Genomic DNA, 19,425 nt, shown 5'->3' on the forward strand with positions numbered 1-19,425 from the left:
TATAAAGTCATGTTAAATCACGCAAGTTTTGGTGAAATCCTGACTTCCTGTGAACTCCTCGATGAAATAATATGATTACATGCCAAGTGTGTGGTCCGGTGCCTTGACTGGATCGTCTATACTGTGCTTTCTCAGGATTAAAACACTGAAAATCGTTACAAAGTTAGTTGTCTCCAATGTTTTTTTTTTTTTTAATCAAGTCAGATTTGTGAAATCCTCTAGTGTGCGGCAGGCATGCACCAAATTGTTGGTGCATTGCTAACTTCAGGCAATAGAAAATATGCATTTAACACAACCAAAAAACACATAAACTGCAAAACTGACCTAAAGTCAATGCTGCACATTGTTATGCGAGTTATGGTCCGTTCATGGACCCTGGAGATTAAAGGCAAGTTAACCCTGAGAGCACAGGCTGCTTTTGACTGTTAAAATGTATACAAAGGCTATAAGAATATATGTTCAATATAGAGTGTCTTCAATCCTTTTCTTAGCAAAATCTATAGACAATCTGATGAAATCATACATATATACACATATATATATACATATGCATATATATACACATATACATGTATAGATATACATGTATTCACATAAATGTATACATATGTACATATATATATATATGTATATTTATATAAACTATTTGGTGACTTCTGCACAATTATTTGTGTTTGTTCGTTTGTTTTTAAAGAATAACAATATAAAATGAACCGTAACTTTGACTCAACAACACATAAGAAGATGGAAAATCTATTATTCCCACTGTGCACCTGTGGCGTGAGCACTAAGGGTTAATCCTAAAATATGGTTAACAAAAATAAGAAACATTTACAAATACAACCGGTTGCAACTGTCCTGCTTTATTTCGTGCTACGTTGCCGTCGTATTAGCTCCTTGCCTCCATCAGCTGTGATGTAAAACTTCATGTGTGCAGCTCATGAATGTTGCCAGACGACATGAGATGTGTGAAGCTGCTTGGCGTCATCTGCATTGTGTGAACTCATTTGGCAGTAGCCTGAATGAAATTATACATTCATCTATTTTTAAAAGTCACACACTGCAGCTTTAAAATTTCTAATAGAGATATGTTAAGTGGTTTTAAAGGGCCGGCTTTACAACTGTGCCGATTCCTCTGTACTCAGGCATAGATTTACAAGTCCATCTTTACCTCAATGAGACTAACATGCACACCCCCCCACTCCCCACTGTGCACTTTCTTCATCCTTATTCTCCCTCCTCCACTGCTCCCCCCTATTCTCCTCATCTCCCTCAGCTTGTAACCTGAATTCAGTCGTGCAGCGGACCAATCGATCACAGGGAGTCCTTTTTTTTTTTTTATCCCAGCAATTTTCCTCTGAGGAAAGGGGGAATAATGTGAGCTAACATTGTGGAAAATCAATGCTCCACTGGCATAGAATAACTTAGTGTGGCTGGCAGAGAGAGCACTGGACTCTGTGAGGCCACTTTGAGTGATAAAGCTGCCTCGTGGACCAGTTCTCAACCTGCGGCTTCTTCCCCACAGTGTCACACTCACTCTTAACAGAAGGTGAATGGTTCATTTCTTCAAATCCTCTAAACACATCAGGAGTGTTCCAACATTAGGACATGGAAATTATCAAAAGTGATGCACAAACACACACTCGTGGCAGCCAATAGTCATTCTCATTACTAAGATTATCTGTATGGTGCTACTTTAATGTTGCCTTTTTACTGCCACACTATTTAAATTATTACAAATATTACAAAATTATTACAATACTGTTCCAACACAATTGTCATGCTGTTATTGTACACTCGTGTAAAGTGCCAAACAGACAATACTTTTATTGGAACTTTGGATAAAATATGAATAAGAATTGCCGTATGAATAAGAATACTTTTTCATTTGATGAAATTGCACAGCCTGTGAGAATTGGGGTCAACACATTTTTTTTTTTTTTTTGCCACTGTGATGCAAACTGAAACACGCCGTTACACAGTGTGTGGCTTACTGCGAGAAGATATTCTTACGATCTTCAATAAATGTCAGAGAGAAACACAAGTGTGAGTGTGAGAGCGTGTGCTCTGGGCTGATGGTTAGAAAAGGACATTCGGTGGCTGTAACGTGAAGAAACACCTTTCGAACCACGTGAGAATCCACGTGTGTGTGTGTGTTTGTGCGTGTGCGTGCATGTGCACGGGGGTTTGAGCTCATGCAACACTGCAGAACACCAGGACTTGAGTGTGTGAAATAGGTTTCATAATCAACAAGAAACTGGTTGATACACTGTCATCTTTCATAGCAATACTGTCACAGGTACACCACAAAGTGTGCTCGCCCATGCGCTCCTCTGTGTGCATGTGTGTGTGTGTGTACTTTGTAATATGCCATCCCTTCTTCAACACCACCCACACTGACCTAGACAGATTCAAACTTGCTGATACTGCTTTCACTAAAGTGGCGTCTTAGGTAGAGGTAGAGAAAGACCACTTCTGTCCTGAAGATAATGAAGATAGATAGATAGATAGATAGATAGATAGATAGATAGATAGATAGATAGATAGATAGATAGATAGATAGATAGATAGATAGATAGATAGATAGATAGATAGATAGATAGATAGATAGATAGATAGATAGATAGATAGATAGATAGATAGATAGATAGATAGATAGATAGTATTAGTAATTTGTGCTGTGTTAGTGGACGTATGCATGCGGTTTTAAATAACAACCCAAATATAATCAAGCCCGTCTCTTCACAAGGAAGTGCATGTTGTGACTAAAGCACAGATCCGCTTGGGAGACACCAGACACATCTCATCTTGCCAATTACACTTTGCATGATTCCTCCCCCAAATTAGGATGAGCCAAGATTGAAAATGATTCTTGGCATGTCGTGGGCCCTAATTATCCATTGAACAAATGGAAATATCATTGATATTGTGCTGTTAATCTAGCCATAGGCAGAGAGCGACAAAGCACGCCGACAGATTTTTGGCTTGCGAGGTATGATGCGAGTGTGCAGCAATTTGTTGTGATGAGCAGCAACCTGAGCGGGTGAATACATACTAGTGTTTAAAAAGTTTATTTGTGGCTGAGGCAGACTGCTAACTTCATTATGTTGTTGTGGAAAGACAATACGGTTTGTTACTGGTACAAAACGCGACAAAAGACGCCACGAACACAGAGACGTGCCTGAACATCACGGAGAACAAATAGCATTGTTTCACAGGTTGGTTTTTACATGTTGCCGTCTTTGAAGAGCACAACTTGAATCATGAGAACGTGAATATGTGGAAAATACAAGCTCTCAAACGCAAACAAGGAGGAGGAAAAAAAAATCACCCATCCAGGTTTTTAAGCATCACTTCCACTTCAAGACACAAACGGGTGCAGCTTAGTGCATGTTATTCACAAATGCACACAGAAATGAGACAAATATTATTTTAAAAGAAACTTTAGATATGTTGCACATTTGAAAATTTGACTTTATAGGAGTAGCGGTGAAATAACATTACCATAAGCTTGGTGCAATGCATGCATAATAGATTGTTGTTTTCACTCTGCATATGGTAGGAGCTGGATTCTCTTCAAAGTGCACCAAATTTGCATGATTCGATGTGAGGGATTCTGGGATTAGAGAACACCACTTTCTCCCCACACCCCTCTTTCACTCAGCCATAGAAAGGTATCACATTCCCACAGATGGCGGGGGAACATTGTAGAAAATGTTGCCATTAAGATACAAAAGAGTTCGCGGAGGACGCCAAGAAAATACTTTCTTTTTTTTCTTTCTTTTTTTTAATTAATTAAGCCTTTTTATTTCTGTGCTTTTCATTTAAAACACATGTTAAGTTCTGAGTTGAACAACTACCAGATTTAATGAATAATGTGGTCAATGTGTGCCCAGATTTGGTGATCGAGAGGAAAAGTGACAGCTCTCACATGCGCTGAGAGAGAGAGAGAGAGAGACCAGCCTCAACAGATGACTCCCTCCTGTACAGCTGCTTGTTGCTGACATCCCTCACCCTTGTCTTCTATCACTTAAAACTGACAGAAAACAGAGAAAGAGTGGGGGAAGCCTGTTTGACTGTTGACAAGCCCCAGAGGCTGCTACTCAGAACTGTCTGGAAAAACAAGAACAAACTGATACACAAAGTATCATCAGCACTCAAAGCTGAAAAGAAAAGAAATGACACCAGTGGAGTGGAGTGAGCGCTGCAATGCACATGATATTTTTTCTTCTTCTTCTTCTTCTTCTTTAAAAACAATACCTTGTTGTTGTTTAAAAAAATTGTCATCTGGTTTTTGATACACTGCATTTCAACAAAAAAAAAAAATGATGGCAAGTGTGTCACAGACATTGTGTACATTAATGCAAATTGCATGCCCATTAATGATGAGCTGTCCCTCTTTTCAGCAGATAACCTGATTATAATTTAGACCAGGTTGCCCATCTGTTGGGTGAAGATCCATGCATGGCTTTGTGCATATAGAATGAACGTAGCTGTCGCATGCTCCCCCCTGAGTAACATTTCAGAGGAGGTTTTGTTTATGCTTGTCTCCTGATGTTTTTTCCATATATTTATATACTGTGTCATTTTGGCTAAAAATCAGTGGATCTGCGATGCCACGGGCTGAGAATAGCACAGGCTTGTGCCTTATAATCCCAGACAGAGCAAAGCTGAACAAGCCAACTTCATTGTGGTTCTGGTGGTGAGACCCAAACAAAACCTCAACTGCTTTATAATACATAAGCAAACGTATATATATATACAGTATATACGTTTATTTATGTAATGTTTTTAACTTCCAATTATCATTTGTTATATGATTGCTTTTTTGAGTGTCTGCGGCATAACGTGCAGCAAATGGCAATAATCATGATTCATGTGTGACAAATACACATAACATAATAAAATAAGTAGCACCAAATTCCTTTAAAAGGTAACCAACATGAAGTGCTTCATTACCTATGGATTTAAAGAGTATTGGTAATGTTTTGGCAAATGTATGTAGAGCTGCTTTATGATAGAAAGAAAAATAATCCCGATTATGTGGGTCAAAATGCATTATTTCAAACATTCAAAATAACTATTAATTATTGTATATTCTATATATCTTTACTTACACTGCGTGTTTAACTTGGGGACTCCACGAATGGTGTGTTCTATATTTGCAGGATGACAAGTGGGACAGGAAGTCAGACACCATTAAAAAAAAAATCTATTTTCAGAATAAAAGCCCCCGCTTTGTGATAATCATTTTGTTTAGAAAAGTATGTTTTTGTCATTATTTGGGGCGAGAATCGTAATTGAAACCCATGTTTCGATTAATTGCACAGCACTAAATGTAACTGTAAGTACGCTACTCTATACTAGTCTATCTTAGTCATCTCATTTAAATGCAGAAGTGTTACATATCATATCTTTAACTAGTGTTCAGGGAGTCTCCAGTACAGTTAAACTCATACTTTTGATAAGAATTATTAAAGCAGCAAACCACTGACTCCATATGTATCTTTCAAGATCTGCAGGGATAATCTGCTTCAGTGTGAAATGATTTCCTTTTTGATTTTTGCCGACCTAATATGGTCACGTCTGGACCATCAGCTGAGTATCAGGTGCTTGCTAAATATTTGGGAGGATGAAGACTTCCTGCTGAGCTGAGGCTCTCATCATCATAAGTCTGAACCCTGGGCTTCTTTTCTGCATCGTTATCCATTTGTCTGCGTCTCACTCTTTTTCCACTTCACTCATACCCACTCGTGCTCGCGTTCCGTCGTCTTGTGTCTTTGCGTTTCTGCTGCCGGGTTAGTGCGAGTTGTGAGAATGATTGCATCTGCTGCAGGCATCCTAGAGATTTTGTGTAGGAAGAAAGTATTTAGTGTGGGAGGGAAATAGTTTTTAAAAACAAAGGGGGTTTTCTAAAATGATTACAAATGTCCTTTTAAAACCTTATAATGTTGGGGGTGAGGCTCTGTGTCATTCTTTCACCTTGCTCCAGCTGAAGATTTTTTTTTTCTTCATTACTAATGTGATGCCGGCGAGTGTTTATTACACAGTTATTCTTCCACTTGCTGAGCTGACGCCGTTTGCCTACAGGCATGGGAAAGAGGGGAAAAAAATCTAAAAATGCTGAATTGAGTAGATTGAACTAAATTAAACCCCGACGTCTTGTTGTTTTTTCGAGTTAAACTAAGCCTGATGATGAGGCTGTCTACAACCTCTCATACTTTAATTGCGCATATTCTGCTATCTGTTTGCCTTTTCTCAGTCCACACAGTGTGTCGCTCAATCCTCACTGATTAAATTCCACCATAAATGATTATACTCAGTGGAAGGCAAGCAATTAAAGTAAAAGCCTGATCAAATGGTGGCTGGCTGTCAGTCATATGCGCTGACATGTAATTGAAAATGTCCCCTTTCTCTTGCTCTCAACTGCTACTGTAACATGAAGCCATTTAAAACCAGATCAGGTTTCTGGCAGCAACAGTAGATTGGATGATGCTTCATCAACTAATTGACACAACAAAGACCTTTGGAAATGTGTGTTCAATAACATCTGGCCTCTCTTATGTTTAATACTAAATTATTTACAGCGTGCGACGTTCTGCTTCCACACTTTCAGCCGCCGATGAACACGCGAAAGGTTGAAGGTCGAGTAAAGTGAACTAAAGTAAAGTGAAGTGGCAGAAAAGCTGGTGTGCAAAACACAATTTTCCTTTCCAACACGACAATGAAGCAGCTGGCACCTCCTGACTGATTATTCCGACAGAATAAAAAACATGAAGCCTCACTTTCATTGATCAGCTGTAGTATTAAATGTTATTACTCGTCAGGCTTCCTGGATCAAAGGCAATTATTCATAATTCACCTTTCCAAAATCCTGTGGCATCGCTCTGTACTACAAAAGCAACAGAGAACATGGCATGCAATTTAATGGATTACCATTTTCCCTGTGCTTTATGACACAATGACACAATTACCTTAAAGCTTATTTTCGAGGATTTGGAGACAGAGAAATACGGTGGATAATATTCTCTCCCGTATTTAACTTTGACAAACTTACACGCTCAAGGCTTTATCCGTCTCCTCGTCCTCTCTGTCATGCTGCTGCAAAGGGGCAGGGCCCTGTATGATGTAGCTACAGGTCAATGTTGCCCTACAGATGAACTAAGTGACAATAATTGAGTTAAGAGGGGAAACAAATGATGTCATAAGTGCATGAAGTGGAAAGAGTCGACTGATTTATTTTCCAAAACAATACATGCCAGAGCAAATCAGTTTTATTGGGAGGTGTGTGTGCGGGGGGATGGAGATTCAAACTGCAGCTTTGCAGGGAGTGCACCAAAGATGAACTGAGCACGATAACATGTCACTCTCATTTGCGATTACTGCAAAGAGTTAAAAACCAGGGAAACGATTGATGAGATACAGCAGGTAAAATTAGCGATATGAAAAAAATCCTAAGTGAACTGCAATTAAATTTGTAAATGTCCCATATTTTATATTTTTTTAACCACGTTTTCTGTGAAATAATCCATATTTATAAAGAGCTCCTCACGTTTCTGGCTCACCAGATGCTCTTGTAATTCAGGAATCCTTAAATAGGAGGATTTGATTGAGTGCACTACGAAATAAAAATAGAATTTATGGAAAACATGCAACACCAAGTCAGATGGCATGGCACTTTATCAAGTCAGACGTCTCTCACTATTATTCTCTCTCACTTCCAAAATACGCCTCAACAATGTCGATATTTAAAAACACACAGATTATTCAATCATTCTGTACCATCTTTACGTGTTTTTAATGTGAAACACAGTGTGTAACTACATTATTTTACAAGAGGATCCGTGTTTTGCACAGAACATGTTGCACACTGGCCGTAAAAAGGATGCTAGTGTGACGTATCAGCTCAAAGAAGAGTTCTGATGATGTGAAATAGGCCTGAAGTACACGGTGAGTTGTTGACATTCAAATGTAGGGAACTCATTCCATTCCGGTGTGGGAAAAAAACAAAAAAAACAGAGGAATGATTAAAGTGACAAAGGTTCCGTCTGCTCTTGTCTTTTTTTCCTGACTGGCAACTTCACAGAAGAGAGACTAATTGCGCGGGGGATGAAAGTGGCCACAATTATTTCCCTTTAATGGCACAGATGCATCCATTTCAAAGAGAGGCTGCAACTCGAGATGAAGTTCACCAGATTATTTCTTAGTCGAGGAGCTTTGTTCCTGCATGTTTGCGCTTGAGTGTTTGTGCATTTGTGTTTATTGATGCAACAATTAAGATTCAAGACATTCAGCAAATTAATTATCCATCCACCGTGGATTTATTGTGAAGTCAGACCCATCTGTTTTTCTGCAGTGAAAAAAAAGAAGAAAAAAAACATATTTCACATGTGCAGCCGGGTTTAAAAAGGTCAAATGCCCACATATCAATTACCATCTTCTCACCAAAGTCAGTCTAAAACCTGATCAAGTCACTGCTTCTGAAGGTGCACACTTTAAAAGTGTGCATAATGTCCCCGTGACAAGTGACGAATAATGTCCCCGTTTTAGTGTAAGAGAAGAGTCGCAGGCACGCTGCGGTGATAACTTCAGTGTGTGAAAAGTTTTGCCGTCTGTAGGTGTGCGGTGAAGCTGAGGCTCTCGCTGTATTGAGGTAGAATATGACTCATAATCCCAGATGACTCATGTGGTCCCTTGAAGTCACACTGAGGTTCTCAGTATACCCTAATTTCCATGCTGATGCAGGATGGGCAAGAAGGTTGGAGCGTCTTCTTTGTTCTACTTTTTAACTTCTTTTAAAGGGGGGGGGGGGGGGGGGGAGTTTAAACTGTGCTTTGAAAGACTGGCTTATCACTGTAAGGCTTGATATGAATAACTACACTGTGTGGGAGAAACTAGAGAGTCTGTTAAATATGCACTTAACTGCAAAAAGAAAATACGCTTCAGTGGAACTAGCTTAAAGGGTTATGGTAGCTCTAGATATCACAGCAAATGATGCGCTGTGAACACAGTTCTTGCCTCAGGCCAACACGGTGACTAATGCATTTAGCTGTGATTAAACAGCCTATATATTTAATGTGAAAACTGGTCATGTTTTATCGAGTATCTAACTTGTTTGGGATGAAATAGGAGTTCTGCCGTTTGTTACAGCACACAAAAATCTTCACGCAAGCCCCCTTTAAAGTCCATTAAATATCGCACAGCTCTTATAGACAACGTGTTGTGCTTTCAGTGCAGAGCGTTGCATTATGGGAGGGGGAGGAGGTATGCAGTCATTTACTGTGTAGTTTCTATTGTGGGCTAAGCTTCTTTCTTTTTTTTTTCCATTGTTTGTCAAAATCTAATCATACAGCAGAACAACAACAAAAAAATGCAGACCAAAAGAGGTTTGCATTCAAGGAAAATGCACGGCCATAAGAAAACAGCATTAATGTGTACTGCAGACACACACACACACACACACATACAACATGGGTTAAGTACTGCATATTGTGTGTCTTTGCACTTTTCATATACCAGTAGGAAAATGTAATCGTTATGTGATAGCAGGGGGGAAAATAAATTAATTTAACACCTTTGACTCTTCAGGATGGACCGAAACGTTGGATTATATTTAAAATTAAAAAATCAGGGTTAGGGTTATGTTGAACACTTGTTTTGTCTCTAAAATGAGCCATAAGTATGCACAGTATTCCAGGTGATGTCACCGAGCTTCAGTCAAACATGATCTATCTGTGTATAAACCTTAACAGTGTCGTGTTCCCGTGTGCACGGGCGGAGATGACACCCGATCTCTCCGTTGACACTGGATTCATTTATTGATGTTTGCTGGCAACATGTACAGGGACGGATGCAGACAATGTTAACGCCGCACTCGGAGGAGCTCATTCGCTCTGCATTTTCAGGTCAGTGGCTTTCATCAGACGTAATGGGCGGACTGTAAATTATGAATGAAGAGCCACTCTGTGGATGATGAGGATGATGCAGATTATTCGTCCCCGCTGCCTCCGATACCACTTCTCAGCAGGAGGATTTCACACCAGAAGGATGAGGACTGTGTTACTTAAAAATAAAAATAAAAGATAACAGTCCGACGCCAATGACTGATTCCACCAACGGGATTGGGCCTTTTACTTAAATTTATTTATTTATTTATTTTTAAATGTGTCAGTGTTAACATTATAGTATTTCAAAGTAACACGGTTTGTGGAGCTTTGAGATTAGGGTGTTTTAAGTGTCCCAAAGGCTCTTTTTTTGAGAGAGAAACTGGATAATTAAAGGCCAGGATTGGTGATAATCTTTTCGACGAATCCTTGAAAGTCAAGTAGAATAAAGAAATGAAAACAAACTCGTATTTTATCTTGTTTGTCTTAATTGTCCACGAGTGATTTCAGTGTTGAAAACTCAAAAGAGAGGAAAAATGCACCGGAAATTAAGAAAACCACAAAAGAACAGAAAACACAACAACAACAACAACAAAAAAGCACAAAGACTTAAAAAAAAAAAAAAAAAGAAGAGAATAAAAGGTAAGACACAATGCCAGGTTCATATCAACCTGTGTAAAAATAAAGTGACAGTAATAACAACATCTAATTGTGATCTTAAAACAAACTGGGCCCAGATCTCAGTCACTGGCTGATGCTGATGCTGATGCTGTGTGGGTGGAGGAGCAGAAATATGATTGTATCGAAGATGACGACGAGCTGGTCAGAGTCGTTCACCTTGAACTTCCCCCCCTGCTCGTCACGAAAAGAGAGCTATTTAGGATCAGAATAAATGTTTACTTTTAAAGCTGCACTGTGCTCGGGAGTCTGTGGGCCTCGGGCTAAACATTAGCGATGTGGCAGGAAAGAGCGATCGCTGCTGATCATGCAGTACGCCGGCAGCTGATGACTCCATCGTAACAGATCAAGTAATAGATGATTAATTTGGACTCGGAATCAATACAAGTCGTCAGGGCCTCGCTGATTCTCGAGGCTCCTTGTTATTTAGTGTATTAAAACATGATGTGAAAGGCTTCCCTGCTTCTGTAATAATGGTTGAAATGTGTAAAATCTCTTGTGTCACTTCACATTCTACACTTTTGCCTTATTTACCTGATATTGACTCATTGATCTGTATCACTCAACTCAATCTTTGCACACTGTAACTTTTGCAAATGTGATCTTGTCCACATCTGTTCCCGTGATTATATATATCTAATATATATCGGTGAGCAGCCACCAGTGTGAAACTTGGATGAGAAACACAGATAGAGCAGATCTTCAGTTGTGAAAGCTGGAGTCTGATCCCGCACCATTTTCTCTCTCTGCTGTCTGATAAAGGTGTAGGAGGAGAGAGCGGGAAGGAAGGAGAGGAGAGGAGAAAGAAAAAAAAAGAGGGAGGGGCACAGAGAGGAGAAATGAGGTTGAGCACTGGTGAGGATGAATAGTGAAGAGAGGAAGAGGAATGAGAAGAGGAGGGTGGAGTAAAGAAGACGGGGTGGGTGTGTGGGGGGGGGACAAAGAAGAGGAAAAAGGAGAGGGGAGAGAGGGGTCTAACTCTGGCATAAAAGTAAATTCAAATGCATTATTCATGGCTCTCTGTGTCAAAATATCATTTACGTGTGCTGTGTTGACTCATGGCTCGTAAAATGAGAAGGACATGAAAAGAAAGAAAGGAGAAGGGAAATAAACAACTCAGGAGGCTTTCTCTATTCTTGGCCCAAAAATAATAATAATAATAAAAAAAAAGTAAAAAGAAGAGGCCTGGTGTGCTCTCCCTCAACTTATTAGGCATCAATTATTTATTATACTCTCTGTTTACTATTCTTTATCTGTGTAATAAACAGCTACCTTGTCAAAGAAAGTCTCAAATCCATCTTCAAAGTTTTTCGCAGGTTTGAGAGGGACCAGAATAGTTTCCATTTCATCCTCCTACAGAAAAAAGACTCATCTCTCTCGTTACTGACCCTACAGCAAAGAACAGAGCAGAGCACGGGAACGCCGATGTATGAAGAAGGCGGCGACGACGTTCATCGCCAAGTCTCCCTGCCACTGGATGAATCTTCAGCTGTCTTGCTTCAAATTTGGGCCAAGATGACCAGCTGTGCTTAAGGTTTGTTTGCATTTGAATTTTTTGCTGGGGATTTTCTGTATAATGAGCCACTGCCACTACTGTACCGTGTTCAAGCCTCCAGCTCCTCTGCTTGGGACCAATTGCCTCAGACAGAAAGTACATTGGCACAACAGCAGCCCCCGCAGGTGCAGGGCAGGACTACCACTCCCATCTTTTTTAATTACAGTAAGAGTGGTTTCCATACGAGGGGGGGGGGGGGGGGTGAACTTTAAACTGATATCAAGATGAATTTGAGAGGTTTGATGACACATTTTTGTCTTTGCTTGTTCAAATGAAAAATACTCAACCGGAAAATGAAAACACACACCCAGTTTTAGACATATAAACAACCGCATATAAAGCCAATGGTTGCAAAACGCCTGTTTTTGACATTTAATTTTAATATGAATATGAATGGGGCTTCATTGTGATCGCACATGTGCATTTTTTTGGGGGGGGATTTAAATGTAAATAAATGAATAAAACAAATATGAAAAAATACTGCAACACGTGAAGAACTGAAGCGCATTTTCTACAGGCAGATGCTACACTTCTTATAGTTATCTGCTTCTTATTTGTATGCATGCATGCATTCATACATGCATGAGTGTGTGTGTGTGTGTGTGTGTGTGTGTGTGTATCCAGTGAAGGTGGGGGCACATATGACCTGCTCTACTTTTATTTTGATTTATAAGGCTGGTGGAGAGCATCATCACGGAATCGCTTCATCTTCTCTCCTTTATTACACCACATTTGTTTTCATTTTACTCCCAAGGCCTGGCTGAATACATTACAGATTTCCCATGGGGCCCTGGGGCCGGCTCCTCCGCCACAGGAGAGACAATAGGATGACGAGGAGGGATTTCTGAGAGCATGCTTCATCATTAGAGGCATTAGCATTATTTTGACTTCAGAACATTATCACAGGATTATCGTTATTCCCAGTATTAGCGGGATAAGTAGGCACATTTGTGGGAGCATCAGTCAAGCGTATTGGTTTCAATAACAAAAGTAATAATTGCTTTAGCCAGTCAGTGATAATGAAGAGAAATTTAAAGTGTCTCCTCTCCTCTCCCATCTTTCACTAATGCAGCCTCTACCTTAGATCCCATATTTGTTGATTTAGATCAGACAACCCCCCACTCCAAACACACCCACCCTACATTACCTGCCAGTCATGTGATCCATTTTTTTTTTTTTCATGCCTCGGGGTAAAGTGCGAGACAAAATCTGATTCAGTCCAGAGAAGATAACTAAGAGTAGAACATAATGGTGGAGATAATATGGCAATTGGGTTTAGCATACAGAGGTCAATGGCAGGTTAATGCACAATGTAATACATGATTGACTATAGGAAAGCGTGGGGGAGGGGCTGTGGGGTCAGGGGGTGGCGTTTGAGACTTGTTTTGGGTCAGTCTGGAAACAATATGAGCACGAGGCGGGGAATTATACCCATTTATCATGTTTGTCATATGACTTTGGCCTGAAAAAGGTTTCTGTTATATAGCAGCCGTGGAAATCCTTCGCACACTATAATTTGTTTCCAAGACACTATGGAAAAGAAAGCCAGTGATTTACAATGACGTAATATATCTAAAATAAATGTGCAGCCATTTATCTTGTGCCCTCAAAACAACGATGTGCTTAAATATCTGCCGTTTTACGTGGTTGAGGCGTTGTGTCAGGGCTGTGTTGCATTTTTAGAGAGTCAGTCACGCCGACTGTTAAGTCGGCCGCGTTTTTTACGTGGTTCCATTATGCAAGCATAACACTTTGCTAGTGTTCATCTCTATCTGCGAGCCTGTCTTTGGTGAAAATAGAAAAGGCACAGGGGAGACCATTGAAATTGGCAGAATACCTCATTTTTAACTCTTTTTTTATATATATATATAACTTAAATCACACCTGCTTATGTTCACTTACAGTCACACTGAACCATCTCTTTCCCCCACTTCATTCACAGGCTCAGTATTCGCAGCCACCAGTGAAACTGATAGGATCTACATCATTTCAAGGACATACAATAACAGCCACTAGCCAAGCCTTGTTACATGAATACATTGAGGAAAGGTTTCCAGCAGCATTATTCTATGATTGAATTCCCAAGGACAAGTGGTAAAAAAAAAAAAAAAAGAAAACATTAGGGACAAGGAAAGGAAGGTGAGGGAGCGGAAACAAGGTGCTTGTACGGTTTGGTGTGGTGGGATTAAAAAAAATAAAAATACAGTTATAAAAACATTATCACCTTTTTGTTATGAGCATACACTATGTGTGTGTGTGTGCGCGCACACAAACATGTACCACACACACACACACACACTGGTGTAAGTGTCAGATATGTCAGGCAGTGTATGAAAGTAAATGAGGAAAAAAAAAAAAACAACAGATCTTAAAAAAGCCCACAACTGAGATCCCACTGGCTACTGAGCTCGCTACAAGAAATGTGGGTGGACATGTAAATTGCATGGCTTTTCTTCTCCTTGGGGTAAAATTACTCCTCACTGCTCATCACCCCCTTGTATAATAACCTTCTGGATTCTCTCTGCTTAAGGGTTTGGGGGATACCTGTCAATCAAGTCAAACCCAAACAGAATACATTTACATCGACTACGGTGGAACATCTGATAGTGACTGTAAAGATATATATATATATATACATATATATATGTATATATATATAAATATATTTTTTTTGCAAATCACAAATGTTATAGATTTCATCAACATACCTATAATCCCACTCATAATTCACTCTTTATAATGATCACTGATATCCAATCAACCACATTTACACTTCATTATGAAACTTCTTGTATGTGAATAATAATCCACAGATTGGTGGGAGACCAAAAAGGAAAAAAAACACAGCTCTGTGGGGCTGCCGAGATGTTTAAAGTAAGACAGCCACCCACAGGTTGTGAACGGTACTGCCTCACAAATGGAGACGTTTTTCATACCGACCTACAGTACACATTATTATTTTTGTGCACGGTCACAGCTGCCATGAGAGATGGTCACATAAAAAAAAAAAACATTTTATCTTTATATTTTGACTTCAACACAAACCACATCATTACTGTGAAAAGTCCGCTCTTATTCTTCCTGATATGGTTTTCTCTCCAGAATATTGCTTCAATCCACATTCCATGCAGCTGCCTGTACAGGCTGTAAAGGATTGTTTCACCAGAATAATAATAATAAAAAAACATTACTGTGCTGAGGTATCTAGTCTAGTATGCTGACACTACCAAATGTTTTAAAAAGTCATTTTCCCTTTGAAAATGCATTACCGCGCTCCTTCCATATTGATAACCCTATCATATTATGTCATTTTCAATTATTAGGAGTCATTCTGTAGGATACACCCCTGTAGTGTAGCATTTTTATTGGCGTTATCAGTACTTTATATTTAAAAAATAAATAAATCTGAACATTTTCTGCTGGACGCTTTGCAACTTTTGCACAACAGAGGAGGTGAATTGTGTTGCAGTTCAAACCATTATCCAATAACGTCTTAAAAAAAGTCGTTCAACTGCTTACGATTGGTTTTTGTGGTTTTCCAGTTGGGCAGCACAGCAGACTAAACACGTGTTTGGCTCCACCTTATCAGTATCAGGGGACAGAATCGGATTCATGGCACACTGTAACCGGTAACCACCAAACTGGGAGAGTGTCTCCAACAGGTTCCAGGAACAAGATCTGAGATCTCTGTCCAGAAGAGCAGATAGTCCTCGGAAGAGCTAAAATACTGCACAGGGCCCTCAGGCTCCCAGGCCTCTGGAAGAAGATACAAGACTGCCTGAATGGGCGAGTGGGGAATATATATATATATATACATGCATATATATATATTTGCATGTATATATCTATATTCCCCACTCGCCCATTTATTGCTGCTCGAAGTAATAATGTCACTATTGATTGGCCTTTCAGCTCATCTGTATAATAGCTCCACACCAACCATGCAGTAGCCAAAACTATCAATAATTGATGAGTGGCCTAAGTCTAATTTAACAATGCCTATCCTCACTCTAAACCCAGCAGCACAGAGCAAAATGTGTATGTTTTTCTGTCAGAGAAAAGCTAAAGAGTACAAAGAGGAATTAGATAAACAATGGAGGGCAAACAGCAGTGGGACAGTTACAGAGAGTGTGTTCGGAAAATGATATATGAAAAGGACAAAGGTCAGTGAACAAACAAGGAGACAAACTTGGCTCCACCGAGTCAGGAAAACGTTTTCTAAGCGTTAAAGTATAGTCTAAGGGAAATGACCCCCCTGCACTTATTGGAAAACTCAATGTTTTCAGTAGAAAAACATGCACCAAAAGATCATCCTGACCCCTTAAAGGTGATGGAGTGGCTTTAGATGTTTATCAGCGTAAAGGGGGAAACATTTGGATTCCTGACTTGACACACACAGAAAGAGGTGAGAGAGCAGTCCATTGTAAAACAACCAAAGAGCTGGTTTGTTGGAGGTGGATGCTGATTGGCTGCTTGAGTACAGCAGCTATTTGGACACTGTTCCTGAGCTGATGGGACGAGTAAAACATTTAGAACTTTATAAACTTCATAATAATGAGTATTCATGCGTTATAAATGGTGAATTCAATATTGATTAATGCTTAGCTAATGCTAATAGTGTGTACTTATTATACTCACTCGGATATTGGACAGATAGACATTTTAAATACGATACAATACAAAAATCATATCGGAGTTCCTACACATTTTCCATTTCAAAATTCCATGCTTTTCCAGGCTCAAATTCCCAGATTTCTCTGAAGATTTTTCAGTCAATATTTAACATCTGAATACCAATTGTTAGATGCTTATTATGTAAATGGTTCACTCATTTTTTAATGAAGCCAGCCCTCGGAAAACTCAAAATCAACCCATGAAACTGTCGCTGCCGACAATATGTAGCTGGCTCGATGACACGTATGGAAAATAATAAATAAATTAGTCCGTAACAGTAACCATGGTAACTCGACACCATTGTACAGCCAGCTTGATTAGTTTCTTATCATCTATAGGTAGGCTATGTTTACGTAAGTAGCTTGTTTTGAGTTGTATATATTAATACATTTTATTTTAGAAAGTGAGATAATAGTCTGGAAACAACACAATCATTTTTCCATACCTTATCCAGACCTGGAAATTACTCAAATGAAATTCCATACTTTTCCAAGCTGCGTAGGTACCCTGTCATATATTTTGTAAACGACTGTAAAAAAAAAAGTGAATAAATATCAGCAAAAGCCTTTTAGCCGAGTCATGTTTGGGCTGTTTATTTCTACTTTTTGGGAGAGAACGATTTGTTACACAGTTGGAGAAATATGTCTTTGAAATAACTCGGCACAAATGTGTTGCTTCAGAGTTCATAAATGGTCTAAAACACAAAAAAATGGTATGGTCCCATCCCTGGAAAAGATGGTTAGATCTGAACCCGAGAGAGGCTGAATTCGATTTGCACCCATTTCTATTAACTTTGTTAACTCAAAATAAAGCTTGTTGCCTCGCTCGGCTGAATCTTCACATCTGCCTTCATCGTCCTTATTTTCTCCACAACACAGAGCGATAGAGAGGTGGAATACAGCAGTGGAGAGGCGAGCGCAGACACACAAAGTACATGTTTCACTTCTGACACCGTGAAGCTGACACATTCTCAGTGTGGCGTTCAGTGACAGAGACAAAGCAAGTTTGGTTAAGTTTAAATTTACACAGTGTGGGTACGTGTTTCCAGAGGACATTTATGTTGCGTTATATATCCAGTTCAAGCCTTTCTAAACTATAATCTTTGTTAACTATCACAACGAAATGCCAAATTCCAACCCTAAAACCAAGTCTTCACCCAAAAGAATTCTTTGAGGTGTGAGGACAGGCCAAAATGTTCTCACAATGATAGTTTTGAAACAAAATATATCATGCACACACACACACACACAAAACACACCCTGCACTCCACCCTCTGAGTATAACACGACAGGCACAGGGACCCTGCAAGATTTTGGGACTGTGCTGCACAGTTTGCAAGTTTAAGAACTGGTGTATATGTCCTAACAGGACTATCACATTCTTGTTTGCACCAAGTGAATATGGAGAAACACTGGTCTGCGGTTTGTGCTTTGGTTTTAGCACTCGGTGTATATGTGCACTTTGACACAGCTTTTGCTGCAGGCACTGATGGCAGTGTGACAGGTAGGGCTGCTCTGACTCAGATTGTTTTATGTTACTGTTCTCTGTGAAAAACTGATTCTAATAACAAAGTGTGAGTATCAAATATCCTTTCCTGTGTGGGCAGATGTTGCATTTTTGATTAAATCTTCTTAGTGACAAGAACTGAGGTGGAAATCAAGTGCTCATTTTTCTGTTTCGTCTTCTTTCTTTCTTTTTACTTTGATCTTTCTCCGAAAACCTAGGGAAATGTCCAAAGAGGGATTGGGGCGTTGGGCTGTGCGCAGAGTTTTGCGCAAATGACTGTGACTGCCCCGGCAATCAGAAATGCTGCTCCAATGGATGTGGACATGAGTGCATGGTACCAGAGACAGGTTGGACATAAACAAAGCAGTGTTTCTGTGATTACACTTAACTGCTGGCACTCGGCTCATGAATATTTGATCATAGTACGTGTGTTTTTATCTTCGGCCCAACAGAGAAGCCCGGCAACTGTCCTCTGTCCCAGGGAACCCAGCTGTGTGCCGAGTTCTGCCACCATGACGGTGACTGTCCAGGGACAGAGAAGTGCTGCAGGACGACCTGCGGCCATGCCTGCAGTGAGCCCTGCTGATTGGTCAGCAACAGTCTCTGCAGCATGTGTGCACTTGTTCCGTTTCTTTCACTCGACAAAGACAAAATGTTTCGACATTTACATCGATGCACACTTTATCTGAGCACCAGTTTGCACAATTTAGTTTAATGGTTGGGGTTTTAGAAAGTAGATTTTGTATGTATGTATACGGAAGTGTGTTCATAAATCTAATGATAAAGAAAGTAAACTTTCCACACTGACAATTAACAATTGTTGGGAATTGTTTTCTGCCTTTAACTGTTTTATTGATGATGATCAGTTACTGTAAAAGTAATAATGCTGTATATTGACTCTTATAAAAGTATGAAAATGTGCAGCACAGTCATTTTATATATATGCAGTTATTTTGTGTATCACTAATTAAACATGTTTGCAGAACATAGAACGAGTTGTGCATTTATCACCTTGCCGGTTATGGGGCTCAAATTTCACAGGTGCTGTAGTACCAATGGAACACTTGTGCCTTTGACTTTCAATATGGCCGAACCCTAAAATAGATTAGTATGAAAAGCGTGTGCTCA

At 39.6% G+C, this 19,425-nt stretch overlaps 1 protein-coding gene across 1 annotated transcript; it reads left to right on the top strand.

The window, feature by feature from the left end:
* Positions 1-16,210: 16,210 nt before the first annotated feature.
* wfdc2 (WAP four-disulfide core domain 2) lies at positions 16,211-19,052 on the top strand (the record flags this gene model as incomplete). Its single annotated transcript, XM_083895468.1, has 4 exons — positions 16,211-16,280; positions 18,160-18,294; positions 18,516-18,644; positions 18,750-19,052. 4 exons carry the CDS (start codon positions 16,211-16,213, stop codon positions 18,881-18,883), a joined length of 468 nt encoding a protein of 155 aa, XP_083751594.1. The 3' UTR covers positions 18,884-19,052.
* Positions 19,053-19,425: the final 373 nt, after the last annotated feature.

This window comes from Microchirus variegatus, assembly GCF_963457635.1.
Source record: "Microchirus variegatus genome assembly, chromosome: 9".
NCBI classification, from domain to species: domain Eukaryota; kingdom Metazoa; phylum Chordata; class Actinopteri; order Pleuronectiformes; family Soleidae; genus Microchirus; species Microchirus variegatus.